At 49.5% G+C, this 15,445-nt stretch overlaps 2 protein-coding genes and 1 long non-coding RNA gene across 21 annotated transcripts in view; 2 read left to right on the forward strand and 1 right to left on the reverse strand.

Moving 5' to 3' along the window:
* The window catches only part of RGS3 (regulator of G protein signaling 3), a 66,514-nt gene that overhangs the window by 36,874 nt on the left and 14,195 nt on the right, over positions 1 to 15,445 (forward strand). For 13 of the 19 annotated variants that reach the window (XM_087879665.1, XM_087879660.1, XM_087879666.1 and 10 more), the window contains 5 exons: positions 2,717 to 2,784; positions 4,679 to 4,780; positions 5,534 to 5,595; positions 6,490 to 6,656; positions 7,209 to 8,416. In XM_087879665.1, the coding sequence (XP_087735791.1) occupies positions 2,717 to 2,784; positions 4,679 to 4,780; positions 5,534 to 5,595; positions 6,490 to 6,656; positions 7,209 to 7,394 (585 nt within the window). In that variant the 3' untranslated portion in view covers positions 7,395 to 8,416. Of the gene's footprint in view, positions 1 to 2,716; positions 2,785 to 4,678; positions 4,781 to 5,533; positions 5,596 to 6,489; positions 6,657 to 7,208; positions 8,417 to 15,445 lie in introns of those variants that run through there. The other 6 variants (XM_060683902.2, XM_087879658.1, XM_087879661.1 and 3 more) reach the window with 2 other exon arrangements.
* Positions 77 to 4,588, reverse strand: LOC148111830 (uncharacterized). The gene is made up of 3 exons (XR_015730133.1): positions 2,666 to 4,588; positions 2,351 to 2,577; positions 77 to 214 (listed from the first exon to the last, which is right to left on the reverse strand). It is a non-coding gene; the product is annotated as an uncharacterized LOC148111830 (long non-coding RNA).
* Positions 8,538 to 15,445, forward strand: part of ZNF618 (zinc finger protein 618) — a 46,852-nt gene continuing 39,944 nt past the window's right edge. The window contains exons 1-4 of the mRNA XM_034436321.3: positions 8,538 to 8,737; positions 10,277 to 10,362; positions 11,265 to 11,371; positions 11,443 to 12,231. Coding sequence (XP_034292212.2) covers positions 8,538 to 8,737; positions 10,277 to 10,362; positions 11,265 to 11,371; positions 11,443 to 12,231 — 1,182 coding nt within the window. The remainder of the gene's footprint in view (positions 8,738 to 10,276; positions 10,363 to 11,264; positions 11,372 to 11,442; positions 12,232 to 15,445) is intronic.

A 15,445-nucleotide genomic window follows, 5' to 3' on the forward strand; every position in this document is an offset into this window, starting at 1 on the left:
CGGGGATCCAGGTCTCAAAGATGGGAAGGCTGGACGAGGCCTTTGGACGCCAGCTGGCTTTCTCGGCATGCCAGAATTGTCAGTTTTCAAGTTTATTTAGCGAGCTAGTTCGAAAAATACATTTCTGGTCTTCTAAGTGGCGATGCCAGATTTACTGGCCCTTCTCAGAAGGAGGTCCTTTCCACGCAGTCTTCTTTCCTTGCTTCTCTTGGACCTCAAAATTGAAAGGTACAGGATTTTAGATCCGCTTCGTGCACATTTTCCAGATAATACAAATACGGCAGCTTTATCATCTTGGCTAAAGACCAAGCCAAGTGCTCTGTCCGGGATGTCAACCACCAAATCGGTTCTTGTAGGGTGGGGATGGCAGCAGTTGAGCTCTCTCCTTATGCAGTGGCTACATCTGCTGAAACCCAGCCTTGGCAGAACTCTCGGCCCCCAGCTTCTCTGTATTTAACTCAATTAACAACAGGAAGCTTCAAGAAATGGCCAAGGCCTGGAACTCAGATGAGCCTCTGACATCACCCAGGGAAATTCTGCCTCCCCCTCTAAAAAGGTTGGAGAAGGGGCCTCCAGGGCAGGCAGGAGGCTCGGCAGGAGCTTGCAGTGCAGGGAGACCAAATGTGCAGAAGAGCTTGGAAAGTTTGCCTGAGAATTCACTTCCTGTTCCTAGAGAACTTGTTAGTGGAGAGGCCGGACAGAATCTCCCCCCTCCCCCCCCCGAGATATCCACTACATTTTACATTTAATTTTCTTCCGCTCAGCCGTCCCTGTTGCTGAACTAGTTGTTTTGCTCAGCTCTTCATGCTATTCGTGTTTACTTAAAACATTTCAATGTATCAATTTAATTATAACATTTTATCCCATTTCTGTTTAAAAAAGCATAGAAATGTTAAAAATGACTCTGGGATGTAAGCTGTTTCCTGGATGTTGCATTGTCAATTGAAGACAGCTTTTTTTTCCTTGTTCACCTATTTAGAGCACAAATGGCCCTTGGGACCTCTGTTTATGCAGGGTTATTTTTTTGCCTTTGCCTTTGCTTTTCAGTGCCCTTATAGGACATTGCGGAGGGCACCATGGGAAGAGAAGCAGACATTTTGCAAGCCCCACCTGCTGGGCTGGGCTGGGCTGGGCAGCTAAGCAGAGCCAGGTCTGGTTACAGGATAGGCTCAGAAACAGCAGGACGTTCCTCGAAGCGACTCTTGTGGCATCTTCAGAAAGCAAGCTCCCATGGCCACCTCTAGCCAGTCTAGGTTGAGCTGCTCGGTGCTTGACTGGAACTGCCGGGGAAAACCCACGAGCAGCCGCCTGGAGATGCTGTTGGATTGGCCAGCTGCCCCAGGGGCGTCCGAGATGCTGACGGCTGAGCACTTTGAACTGCAAGATAAATGGCCATGTCCTTGCTAACAGCAGCCCCGTCAGTTACTTGTTGGTTGCTGTGAAGATAAGGGTAGGGGAGCAGCAGGACCTGAAGCTTGTGTGATGCAGCACGTATGTGGGAGCTCTGGGGCAAAACTCCTGGCCTGCATGGCTGCTGGCTTTCCTCCTCTGAGTGAGGGAGGCCTTCCTTTGTGTCCATCACCCTCATCCCTGTTTGCACACACAGCATGCGCTGGCTGCCCCCTAGGGGATGTTCCCAAAATGACTGGCCATTCCAGAGAGATGCAGGAAAGAAAGATTGCTGGGCTTTTCATTTCTCCGGTAGAGTTTGCTCTGAAATGCCCAGAGCTGCTTGCTTGGCTTCTGGAGGGGGATTCAGCAGCTGTGTGTGGCTACTCCCTGCCAAGGCAGAAGAGAATGGGCCACCTTTTCCAAAGCAGGTCCCTCTAGTATCCGGGGAGAGGGGGAGAGGCAGGGACAGAGAGGAAGAGCACTTCCAGAGGCAAATTTGGGGTCTCTGGGCCTTTTTCTTAACTGGATTCATCAGGTGCTCCATACTGAAGAAGGACGGAAACTGCCTGATGCCGGTTATGAATTATGGACCAGGCCCGTCTTCACAAGAACGCCAGTCCTGCTAGGTTACATTCAGCAGGGAAGCAGAGTGAAAGTTCAGGGCCAGCCAGCCCCTTTCCCCAGAACTGAGGCCCACTTCCAGCCCTCTTCCTGTCACGCACTGTCAGGTGGGTTGTGAGCAGAACAATCCCACGTGCCAAGCAGAAGAGTCTGCCGTCTATGGCGGCTGCCTGCTGCCGGAAGAGGCCAGCCCTGGCCAGTTCCTGCTCGGGAGCGGAGAACCCCTCTCAACAATGAGAGGAAACGCGCTTGAGCCCCTCCGGCGCACCCAAAAGGCCCAGGAACGTCCTCGCCAGGCAGAGAGAGTGCTGGGCCTGATAAGACCCGGAAGCCTCACCTAGCAGCAAAGGAAGCCTCCGAGAGCTGGGTTGGTGGCGCTTGACCAAGACATGGTTTCCCACGGTTTGCCCGGTTCCGGGTTGGCGGGGGAGGCCAGCAAGGAGATTCCCAAGCAAGTTCCTCTGCGTGCAGTTCGATCTGGCAAATAAGCCCTGCTCTTGAAAGGAGGGTCGGTTGGCTTGGCTTGCAGTGTTTGTAACTGTCTGCCCCGATCCCTTCAGATTCCTGGCAGAAGGAAGAATGAACCAGAGAGAGCAGTAGCAACATTATTGAAAATAGTTAACTCCCTCATGTCTCCCTCAGTTGAATTTACCTGGTTTCTGTTTCCCCGTCCCTCTTCCCATTGCGGTGATGGTGGCGACAGCAGCAGCAGGTGCTGGATCTTGAAGGAGTTTGTGACTCAGGAGCAGCCCACAAGATGAACAAGACAATGTAAGTGTGACTGTGCTTTGGTCAAGCTGCGGGTCCTTTTCCTTAAATAGACTGAGTGGGTGGAGGCCTCTCTTGACCATCAGTTTTTGGGGCTCGGAACACAAGGCTGTGAATCATTTGTTCAGACTCCCGTTAATGCCCTTGGAGAGAGAGAGAGACTTTCTCCACCCCTGAAGGAAAAGCAATCTGTGGAGGTTCAGAAATCCACCTCTTTTACATATGACGGGCCCACACTGTCTTCTGTACCCTCTCTGGCCCCCTAGTCCATCGAGAGGGATGTAGGGTTCATCCCCCACGGCTAACCCTAACCCTAACCCTAACCCTAACCCCAACCCAGTCATACCTCCAAGATGCCTTGCTGACAAGTCCTCCTCATCACCTGCCCGCAAGCAAGCGGCAGAATTTGGTGTTTATCTGAGCTGCTGTTAACCCAACTTGTTCTAGCACAAGCTCTGCTGGGTGCGTGATGGGTGGCAACGGGCAGTGCACCCAAATGGCTTGAGACACACTTTCTAGAGGCCACAGCTACCACAACTGGGAGCCCGAAACCCTAGAACCCATGGTCCCCCACCCCCCACCCCAGAAGAAAGCAGCTTGGAGTTTGACCCAGGGTGTTTCTTTCCTGTTCCTAAGCGTCTCTGGGAAAGTGGGTGGGATGGTTCCCCTTAGGAGCACTGTCTTGAGTGGGAGCTGAAGGTGGAGGACTGGCTCAGTGGTGAAATCCAATTTTTTTTTTACTACTGGTTCTGTGGGCGTGGCTTGGCGGGCATGGTGTGGCTTGGTGGGCGGGGCAGGGGAAGGATATTGCAAACTCTCCATTCCCACCCCACTCTGGGCCCAGCCAGAGGTGGTATTTGCCGGTTCTCCGGTTCTCCAGAACCTGTCAGAACCTGCTGGACTGGCTGCTGGCCTGACAGACCTGGGGCCTCCCTCTTCCTGCTCTGGACGCTCCTTAACCAGGGTGGGGGCCCTCGACTCTTCCTCCTGCCGCCCTGAAGGGGGCAGCATTGCTGGACAGCCGGCTTTGCTCGCCCCCGACCTTGGCTGCTTCCCCGCTCCTTGCCCGCCTGGGGCTGCAGCGGCGGGAGAGCCGGCACAGGGACATAGCGCGGCTTTGCGCGAGCGCTACAGCTGAAGGGCGGGCAGCCTTTGGCAGAGGCGGCGCCGGGGACCCTGCCGGCTTTTGGGGCTGCTGTTGGCCGGATCCCGGCGGAGGGAAGGGCCGCGGCGGCCAGGAGCGGAGAGTCGGGAGGGGAAGGGAGCGGCTCCGGCATCAGCGGGGGCCTGAGATCGTAGCGGCTGCTGGCTGAAGCGGCTCCACCGGCGGAGGCCCTGGAGTGTCGGCCGAACAGCGCCGCGCCGCGCCTCTCGGCCGCTTCCCCGCGCAGCCCGGGCGCTCTTCCCGGCTCGGCTAAAAATAGCCGCGGTTTGGTGCCTTCCCCAGCGGTGGCCAGAAATAGGCGGCGTTCCGGCGTGAGTCACACATGCGGCGGCCGCTGGGCGAGAGACGCCCGGCTCTTGGAGGCGGCTGGCCGCTGAGCCCTCCGGTCCGGGCCATGCCTTTCTCCCGCGAGCTGAGCAAGGCGCCGCCCGCCGAGCTCTTCTGGGCCGCTCCCGGGCGAAGCGGTCGCTGGGGAGGCCTGCAGCGACGGCACACCACCAAGGAGTAGGTTACCCCCCACCCGCCTCTAGCCACGGAGGAATGCCGCCCCGATTCCGCCTGGGTTTCGTTCCTGGTTGGTCTCGGTGCTCCGCCTGTGCCGAGCGCCTCTCGCTTCGTCCGCACAAAGTGCTGCTTGAAATTGCGGGTGTGTGTGTGTTTGCGTTAAGAGGAGCTGTAACGGCTGCGGCGTAGGGAGCGGACGAGAGGCTCAGCCGCCCTTCTGCCTTGCAGGGCCAAGGACGTCAAGAACCGACTGGGGCTCTTTCGGAAGCGGCACGAAGCCCTGGGGAGCCAGCCTGAGAGCAAGGCCGACAAAGGGACGAAACCTTTGCGGTAAGCAAAACTGGGGAGGGTGGGGGGGCTTTGCCTAGTCTTAAATTCTCCCCCACCGCTTTCTTCCTAGGCAAGGGGTGTGTGTGTGTGTGTGAGAGAGAGAGAGAGAGAGGGAAACGACTTGGAAAATTGTGGTCATGAAGCAATCCCTGAAGACAGAAACCTCCTCTGTCTAGGAGTTAAGTTGCAAGAGATGTGGATGAGCTTGCCAGCCTCAGTTGCGTCCATGTCACACTCAGCACTGGGTGCCAATGGAAAGGGGGGGGCACTTTTTGACCCATAAGCCACAACCCCAGCCAAAGCCCTGTTTTGTCACAGGCACCTTCGGCTGTTCTGGGATCCCTTGACTGGAGAGAACACGCATTCAGGACACTGCATGAAGTGGTGGAAGCCATGGAGGCAGCAAGGACAGAAATGTACCTGGGGAGGGGGAGGGGGGAGAATGCCGTTGTGGCAAACTATATTTGGTTCTGACTCCAGTGTTTTTTCTTACCTTGTCCCTTTGGACTACTATTTTTTACCCCTTTGTTCTCTGCATAATGTAACTGAATGGCAGAAAAGTATGACAGGCAGGTTAAATAAAGTTCCAAATTTCAAGTTAGTTTGGTCATTTTTGTTCTAGAATTGTTCCAGTTTTAAAGGAGAGACGTTCTAATAAATCCCTGTGGTGGGGAGATATTTTTCTTCCCGCAGTGGTTCTGTCTTTTTGTGACATGTGATTAAAGTAATCTCTTCTCCCTTGCCTCCCTTCAGGCCCCCTCCTGAAGAAGCTCTCAAGTGGGGAGACTCGCTGGAAAAGCTGCTGCAGCATAAATGTAAGGAGCCTTTTCTGGGGTTGAGTTTCAAAAGTCAGATTGCTGTAAGTTTTTGAATTAAAATTGCCAAAGATTGGGCAGCATTTTATTTTCTTTCCTTTCCCCCTTTTCCAGAGCTTTTGTTCTGGAAGTTCTCACCCATTCATTCCAAACTTGGATCTGAAACATTCAGGGATGGAAGTAGAACAAAGCTTTAGGGTAGCAGTAATTTTCCTTCCCTTCCCCTGCTCTCCTCTCCCGTTCCTGCCTTGGCTTATGGGGCCTTGGTACTTCTTTGTGCCAGAGGATAATTTTTTTAAGTAGATAGCTTTTGCTAACAATAATATCGCCAAGCACTTGGATGGCTTGAAAGACAGAGAGTAGCCAGGTGTTGCGTGCTGTGACTAGCAGCAGGACTTCCAAAGCACATTTTCCCATCACTGTCCTTCTCCCTCCCCCCCCCCCGCCCCCAAAATACCCAGAGAGGTGCAGCAACTTGGCCTGGGGACTTTTGCATGCCAGGTGATTGCGCTGCAAGCTTTGTGCAGAGACAATCCTCCAGAAAGACACATGTATAGTATCTGTACCATGTATCTCTATTGGAGAGACTCGATTTAAAGAAATTTGGGTGAGTTTTGGAATCATACCCTCAGAGATACTGAATCAAAGTCCCCTTAATCCAACTTCTCCTCTGGATACAAAGCCCTTAACGTTTTCTTTCGAGAGAATCTGCTCCTTGACCTAAAAATTGCCTAGCTGAGAGTGAAGAAACAGAAGTACCCTCTCCCCTTTTATTTATTTATTGCATTTTTATGCCACTTGTTTCCCCTGTAAGGTGGCTGTGCCTGTGCCTCAGTGCCTTTGTAGCATAAGGCCCTCTCACAAAAGCTACCGCATCCTCTCATCCCTGCTCAGATGGGGTGGCTGCCTTCCGTTCTTTCCTATGCACTGAGTTCAGTGAGGAGAACTTGGAGTTCTGGCTGGCATGTGAGGAATACAAGAACATCAAGTCCCAGTCCAAGATGATTGCCAAAGCCAAGAAGATCTTCACCGAATACATTGCTGTCCAGTCCTGCAAAGAGGTAAGTAGCGGAAGGGATGTTGGGTTTTTGTTGGGGGGCCAGCCTGGTTGGGATGCAGACAATTTGTAGTAAGTTTACTCAGCTCAAGTGTGGAATAGAAAGAACTGCTGAAATTTAAGCATGTTTTCAAAACTTCCAAATGGAAACCCCTGCGCTACCTCCTGCCATGATTCCATGAGAGAAACAAGGCCAAGGACCCTTTTGGAAAAGAGATGCTCTTAAATCGGTTCCAGGTGTGTAAGGTAACTTTATCCCATGAAATCTTGAATGATGCTGCTGAAGGCATTGGTTCTTCCCTCTTCTCTTCTTTTGCCTTCTGTGCACTGTAAGGTCAGAATAGGTTTGGCAGGTTTTTGAAGCATACTCCGTGACTAGATAAAATTCTAGCAGACATTATGCCACTCATCAAAAACTACATTGTCTGTTTTAGCACAAGACACAATGAGCTGCAGTTATTTGTCCAAGTATTTGTTCACCTGTCCCTCTGTCACCCTTGAGTTTCCGAATAAGCTGCAGCCCGATAGTGACTAGTGTCTGCCTGTCCTGCTCTAGGTCAATTTGGACTCCTACACCCGGGAACACACCAAAGAGAACTTGCAAAACATCAGCTGGGGCTGCTTTGACCTTGCCCAGAGGCGGATCTATGGCTTGATGGAGAAGGACTCCTACCCCCGCTTCCTGCGCTCAGAGCTGTACTTGGACCTCATTAACCTGAGGAAACCTAGCCCTTCACTGTAGAAGATGCTAGGTCTCCCTCCAGGAAACTTCGGGGGAGCAGTATGTTTACAAATAATTACATTTTTGGTTAAGGGATTGTCTGGATAAATAAATCTGTCTTCCCACCCAAAGGGGCCTCGGGGTTACAGAACTAAGCAGCTTTACTATTCCTTCTTCCCAAGAACCTGCTTTTTCCTCTGGTACGATGAAGTCAGAGCACCCAAAGCTGCAAAGGAGCAGATCTTCCATCGGATGACTGCGAAGTCCAGAGCTTTTCTTCCACCCTTCTGCTGTTTTGGAGGTGGCAGTGCGATGCACGCAGACCCGTCTCGGGATATCCGTGGCTTTCATGAATGAGCCACATCCTCAAAAGAGCAAGGTGGAGAGTCCCTTGCAGACTTTTCCTTTTGAATCTTGGCATGTCTTCTCTGGACAGAAAGCTCCCACTTAACTGTCCTTCCCATTAGTGCAACAGGCATGGGATTATCCTGCTTCTCCTCAACTGTCTGAAAGGCGTAGTCCTTGCTAAGTTTATTTATTGAAGCCTTCTAGTGGGATACCGTGTCTGTGAGAATGTCTCCCTGTTGAGTTCGTTTTAAATTTAAGTGCAATATTTTTTTACTACCCTATTGCTATTACTTGTCTCCTGGTTTTCTCTCTGACTCTTGGAGTGTGTGTGGCAGAATGAATGTAAGTCAGTTCTCAGTCACTCTTGTTCCTTATTCTTTGGCCTCTGACATCTGCCCCAGCAGATGTGTAAAAAGCTTACTGCATCTTGTTGCAACATCTTGTTGTAGAGACTGAGAAACATCTGTACGTTTCTGTGTCATAAAAGGAGGTGTGAGGCAGCAGCATGCCTGGATTTGTATTCATATCCACGTGACTGTTTGGCTCCAGAAAGACGAAATCTCCTCCAATGAATCTTTTGACCAAGAGCCTGGTTTACTACTCAGGCCTATTTCTGCAGTTTAAAATATTTTTATTGTTTTGTTTTTTACTATGTCATGTCTGTTTAGGATAAATAAAGAGACAATACAAGTTAAGCCGTCTTTCCTCTAAGGCCTCTTCCAACTCTATGCTTCCACCCCCTTTCTCTCCTTCCCAGGGATGAAGGAAGGACCTTCAGCAAGGCCTCTCTTTCAGACTTTCCCTTTTCCATAAAGGATGCTGGGGCCTCATCCCATGCTTCCTGCTTCCCATCTGGCGGGCAAACGACTTGGGAATCACTGGGGGGCGGGAATAGGGGGGCAGAGCGGGCAGTGCAGTCCCACTACGCGCAGCTCTCCCTGCCGGACGCCCCTGCACATGCGCTTGCCCGCCTCGCAGGAGGAGTGGGTCGGTCGAGGGCGCCGTTGTGGGCTCCGGTGAGCACCAAGGAAGCCCGTGTGGGGCAGGGAAGGTAGCTGGCAGGGGGTCACGGCTTGTCTGGAGTTGTCCATCACTCAGGAGTGTCCCCGCCCGAGCACCAAAGGCCTCCGAGGGACCTTATCCCAAATGCTCAGGTTTGGGGCACTGAAGTTCCCTTTCACGTTGCCTTCTCCTGGGAATCAGGCATTGGTTAGGAAGCCCCTCCAGCAGCGCTCAGAATGTGGGTCTCTTGGGGGGGGGGAGGAGAAGCAGGAAGTCGCTCTTAGCATCAGGTAGACTGCCTTGAGCTGTATAAAATAAAGTTGAGGTACAAGTCATCCCCAGCATGGTGGCTGTTCACGATTCAGGAAAAGCAAAGAAATAGGAGGTCATGGAATTAGGTGGAGAATTTCACATGAAGTTAAAAATTAATATAACAAAGATACAAACGAAGTTTAGAGCTGCAAAGCATTTCATGGGAAGCCAGAGAGGTTGTTGACTCAAAGATGAATACTGCTTCTTTCTTACATTTCATTGTCTTTGGCTTGCTTACAATCAGAACCTATAGCTAGACAGATGCTTTATTTATCTATTGTTGAATATAGTTGGAAAAAAAAAACTTGGATGTGCCATCATTTTTAAATCTTGTTGTATCAATGATTTTGTTGTCCCATTGCGTGTTGTTACTATCTGTCTGTCTGTCTGTCTGTCTGTTTGTCTGTCTGTCTGTCTATTTTTCCTTCATTCCACATCGAAGCATCAATATATTTCCGTGATGTCCCCCTTACTTGCTCCAACTCAAGTGGGATCTAGAGCAACCTTTACACCTTTCGGTCTGCCAGCATCGTGTGAAACAGCGTTAGCCTCTTTGCAGTTCCCCTACTTGCTTGGACGTGAAGCTCCCTTCTCATAGCTGTGGCTGAAGTGGTAGGGAGGCACAGAGAGGCTTAGCATTGCTTTCACTTCATTTCAGAAGGCCAGGTGATATTTCAATGGTACCATTCAGTGGTGGGTTGTTACCAGTTTGCCCCGGTTCGGGCAAACTGGTAGTGGCAGTGGTGGGAGGCTCCGCCCACCTGCCATCAAAGGCGCTCTGTGCATGTGCAGAACCTTCTGTGCATGTGCAGAAGCACCATGCGCTCCCAATAGCAAACTGGTAGCGCTGGGATTTGAAATCCACTACTGGTACCGTTGGCCGCTTGCCAGCAAGTCCTCCCTGCTGTGGGGCTCGCTTACTGGTATAGAAGGAAGTTAAACGACATCAAAGAAAAAGAGAGGTTATAAGGTGAATCAAATGTGTGGTTGCACCTATCCTACCAATGCTGCAACCCCAAATTTTTAAAGGGGTGGAAGATGAATGCCCCATGAATTTTCTGTGCATTTGCCATAAACAGGTCAGGCTGCAACAAATCTTCCTGCTTGCCCAGATTAGTGGACTGAATCAGTCACTTAAATATGTTTTTCGTATGGTGCTGTTTCATGGTTTAAAATGTTGAAATTGTTTCTGATTTTTCTGATTTGTTTTCTTGGTCTTGCCTTGAGGTTATTTTTGACAGAGAGTGGGCAGTAAACAGGTGTACCAGCCTGGCTAGGGGCCACCCGTTGGGCCACCCAGAATGGTGTGGCCCATCAGACTGCCCAGGTGAGCCTGGCCTTCCTGCTTGAAATTGCCTCTCCTCATCCAGCCTGCTCCACGCCTGAAGCTGGAAGGGCTTCGCTTGCCATCTGTGGGTTAGAGCCCGCTTTGGGGCATGGCCCAGCCTTTCCAGTTGTTTTCTGCAAAGCTGCCCTGTCTGTCCTATTAGTTAATTAGTTAAACAGAGGAATTATTGAGTCTGTCATCTGCACCTCTAGAACTGTCTGGTTTGGCTGTGCAGCCCAACAAGATAGACACAGACTTCAGAGGATAATTAGAATTGCAGAAAAAACCATGGCTACCAACATGCCTTCCATGGAGGACCTGTCTATGGCACGAGTCAAAAAGGGGGCTGTGAAAATATCTGCAGAGCCCTCGCATCCTGGACATCAACTGTCTCAACTCCTACCCTCAAAACGAGGCTATAGAGCACTGCGCACCAGAACAACTAGACACAAGGACAGTTTTTTCCTGAACGCCATCCCTCTGCTCAACAAATAATTCCCTCAACACTGTCAAACTATTCACTAAGTCTGCACTACTATTAATCTTCTCATCGTTCCCACCACCCATCTCCTCCCACTTATGACCATATGACTAACTTTGTTGCTTGTATCCTTATGATTTATATTCTTATATATATATATCTATATAATATATTTAGTTTCCCTATGACTATCATTAAGTGTTGTACCTTATGATTCTTGATGAATGTATCTTTTCTTTTATGGACACTTGAGAGCATATGCACCAAAAAAAAATTCCTTGGGTGTCCAATCACACTTGGCCAATAAAATATTCTCTTCTCTCCTCTTCATTCTAATTCTAATTCTCTTCATAGTAACATGCTTTCCCAGCCATGGATATATTGTATCCATGAAGAGTTGCAGGCTGGTTCTCCTGTTCAGGCTGGGCTGCCTTGGAGCCTCCCTTTGGGGAGCGTGGCTGCTGGGATGCTTTCCGGGAGTGCCTGCCGGGCTTCATTCGGTACCGAGAAAAGGGCCAGGTGCAGCAGGTGCGGTGGAGCGATGTGGGGGTGGGGCGAGGCGAGGCGAGGCGCCTGCTTCAAATCCAGCATGAGGGAAGGCAGGTGGAGGCGGAAGGAGGAAGACCGGGGAGCCGAGCCAGCCTGGAGGGAAGCGAGGCCTTGGGGGCTCCTTCGGAGACCCTTGGCGGCAGGTGCACGGCGACGCCCGGATTCCCGGGAGGCGCCCTGCCCGGCCTTCCTTCCTTTGGCTGAGCTCGAGCGAGCCGGGCTGCCTGGCAGAGGCGCCTCGGTGCGCGCCGGAGGAGGAACCACAACAACCACGCGTGGCCAAAGCGGCGGCGCGCGAGAGGCGGCGCGCCCTGGGCGCAGCGCGGTGCGGCGTGCAGGCCGGCGGGCTCAGCCGAGTGCTCGCCGCCGCCGCCTCCGCCTCCCTCCGCCCTTCCGCCGGGGCCGCCTCCGCCTCCGCCTCCCCCTGCGATGGCGGCGCTCGTGGCTGCGCCGACTGCGGCGCGCTCTCCGCCCCGGCCGAGCTCGGCCCGGCAGCGCTGAAGCGGCCTGGGGAGCGGCTGGCGCGGCCCATGTCCTCCCAGGGGGCGGAGGAGCCCGAGCCGCCCACCCGTGCTGCTGCGGCGAGGGAGGCGGCTCCGGCGGCGGCCGCTCCGCATTGTGCGCCGCGCGGTAGCGGCGGGAGCAGCAGCTTGGCGAGCGAGAGCGGCGGCCCGGCCCGGCGGGAGCCCCCTTTGCCGCCCCTCGCCCGCCAGCCCAGCCCCATGAAGGAGCCGGGCGGCCCCGGGGCAGCGGGCGGCGGCGGGGAGGGAGCCGCCGCCGCTTCTCCGGAAGGCAAGGAGGGCACAGGAGGGGCCGTCGCCCCCGCCACGGGGGCGCAGGTAAGCGCGAACGCCCGGGTTGCAGCCCCGGCCGCGGGTGGTTGGCCGCCGCGCCGTCCCCTCTCTCCGTCTGGCTTCTCGGAGCAGCCATGTCTGCATCGACCTCCGGGACGTGTGGCCTCGGTCCACGGGCCTGGTGAGGGCCTCGGTGCCCCCGACCCCCCCCCCTTCGCTCGTGGGCCGGCGGGCTTTCCGCTTGCTCTTGCTTGTGTGTGTGTGTGTTGGGCTTTTTTTTCCTCTAATTTTCTCCAAACGAGTTTTCTTATTAAAACGACGCCACCTAGGGGAGACTATTCCAAAAAATGGGGGGGGGGAAAGAAAAATTAAATTTGAGGGGAAAAAATATTTTTTTTTCTTTTCGTTGTTTTCGAAGGGAAAGTTTTAAATCGTTGGCTGTTTTTGAGATATCCTTTTGGTTCTGGAATTTTCTTTATCTGAGAAATGCTGGAAACAGCAGAGCATCGCTTGCTTCTCTTGGATGTCAGCAAATTTTTGTTTTAAACCGGAGTCTTTAATATGCAAATGAAGATGAATTTGGTGAAATCGACGTTCCTTTACCCATCTTTTTAAATGAGAAATAAGATCTTTTACAGGAGGTATCGGGAAACAAAATTAAGGAGAAAAAGAACAATTTGAAAGAAATCAGATTGAGAGAAGGTGGAAGAATTGTTGCAAAACAATTAAGAATTGTACTTGTAAATTCGAAAGGATTTCACGGTTAAGTACCTTAGAATTGAATTTATTTTCTCACGAAGTATAACTTAATCTTACAATTTTTAAAGAGTTGTGTTCATTATATGAAAATTTCTGAGGACACACCCCAATTTTTTTGTGGGGAATGACTTTTAAGTTTTTATTCAAATCTGATTTGAAAGAGCTTTGTTTTTAAACATGAGCCAATCCTGCAAGTCAAAGAAGCTCAAGTTAAGATTATAGAAACGCCTTTTGTTCTGAACCAACATATATTTTCTGAAAGCTTCTGTTGTTGGCACAATTAAAATAATGATTCTAGCATTTAATTTATAATCCATGTAGAACTGGTGGGAGTGATTATGTTTTGCCTCCACCCTAAAATAACACAAGATAACATCTTTCGAGAGTTCAGTGTAACACTTATAAAGGCATCATTAGACTAATAATAGGGTATGCAAAATACTATTGGTTGAGGAAACTGCAGATGTAAAGTTGCAGATTTTTTTAAAAAACAAAAATTTGCAAAATTAAATTATGCTTTCTTTAGAATTTTTTTTTTAAATTTGCTCCATCATGAAGCTGAAAATCCTACTAACAAGTACTGATTAGTTTGTAGTTAGCAATATACCTTTGAATTTCTCACATGGATTTGTGAATAGTAAAATTGCCTTTTGAGTTTTGGTCGTTGTGTCTGTATCTCCTTCCTTTCCTGTTTTGATTTGCATTTTATAAAGAATGAGTAATTCACAGAATTTTCTACTTAAATCTCTGTAGAAAGTGATGTGCAGCTTCTGCATCTGAGGCAAAAGGGACAGAAAAACGGCAACATTAAATTTGAAGGGGGGAAAAAAGGAAAGAAAAGGGCAAATCCTGCAGAGTCTCCACTTTAAAATGGGAACAAAATATCAAGATGGCCGACTCCACAGCTGCAGCAGAGAACCTGAAAGGGGCATTTCTGTGCTGGAACAGAACGGATTTCTGCAGCTTAAAATCTTTTTCCACGTTCCATGAACCTCAGTGTAGAAAAAAAATGTTTTTGAAAATTTAAAAGTTTGTCTAAACTGAATTTTTTTTTTAAAAAAATTAGAATTTCAAAAAAAAAAAATTCCTGAAGGGTGGAAGTTGGATTGTTAACTGTATTTACCGTAATTGTAATCTGAACTACAATTGAATATTGAATTGAAAATTCAGAGGATGTTATTCCTAAGGGATGGGGGAGGAGGGAGGGGGGAGGAGTGCAATTAGAGATTTCATCTCTAACCAATCCCATTTCCTTCCTCCCCCATCAAAAGGGGAGGAGATTGTTTGGATTTTTGGGAAGATTCTGGAACAATTAAAAAACAAGCAATTTTCCAAACAGCTCAGATAGTTTTAATTTTTGTAGCACTTAGGAATAATGTTTTTTGCAGAATTTCTGTGCAAGAAAGGAGGCTGATAGTTTAAGAATGTTAATGGGGTTGCAATTAAATTTAACCAGTCACAGATTAACAGTTGATATGTTTACCCAAGCAAGCTTCGGCTGGCTGATTCTTATAGGAGATTTTCTGGATCGGCTACACTGTCAGAGTCATTTTATAATGATAAGAAAGCAGGTCTCAAATTTCCAACTATGTCCATTTAAAATAAAATGATATGTCACATGATCAGTTACTTTGTTAGTTTTGCTTGATTATCTTTTAAAATCCTTTGAAGGCAAGAATGTCCTTGCTTGGTTTGGTGAGGCGGCCTTGGTTATTCTGCTCTGGATTGGGTTGGCTGTTCTTAATGGCCAAAGCCAAGGAAATCCAATGAGGAGGAAATTGACCAGAAATACTGTACACAAAACCCATTAAGTCCTAGAGAAGGTCAGGTGAATAATTGGGGGAACTTTGAGGGGCTTTGTGTTTTTCAAGGCCGGGTGGTGGTGGTGGGGGGGGTTGGTTAGAATCCCTGGCTTATCATTGCCCTGTCCTTAATTTGTGCTCTGTCTGATCTGCAGTCACATTTTTCTTCAGGCTCAATGTTCATAATTTACTCTAAAGGTTTGATCCAGGTCTGTGTGTTCATTTAAATCATTCTTGTAGTTTTAACTGAAGTATTAGAAAGTCATAGGGAAGGAGACCTCAACTCTGGCAGATAACTGGCCTACCTTACAGGTGCATTGTACAGTTGTAGGATACCATCCCCGTAAAATATTTTGAGTATGTGTTGAGTATGTTTATGACTATGGCTACTAATATTGAAAAAAAAAAGAATTGCCATTAACAATATTCATATTACAAATATTAACAATGTTTATATGCTAATACTATAGTCAAATATATTAAAAGGGCTATTGTTAATTTTTAATAGTACAGAAGTAATTAACATTTTGAGTGGGATAACAATTTATTTCAGTTACATCAAGCAGAAGCAGAGAGCCCAATGCCTTACTCTCCCCATCACTCCTTTGAAAAAGAATTAAGTGGTTATTAATAACACATTGAAAATAAAACAGTGAAGCAGTGAGGAAAAAACTGCTTTTTGTAGGCCCACCAGAGTA

This window comes from Pantherophis guttatus, chromosome 16 (assembly GCF_059756535.1).
Source record: "Pantherophis guttatus breed Tessera chromosome 16, ASM5975653v1, whole genome shotgun sequence".
Classification (NCBI taxonomy): Eukaryota; Metazoa; Chordata; class Lepidosauria; order Squamata; family Colubridae; genus Pantherophis; species Pantherophis guttatus.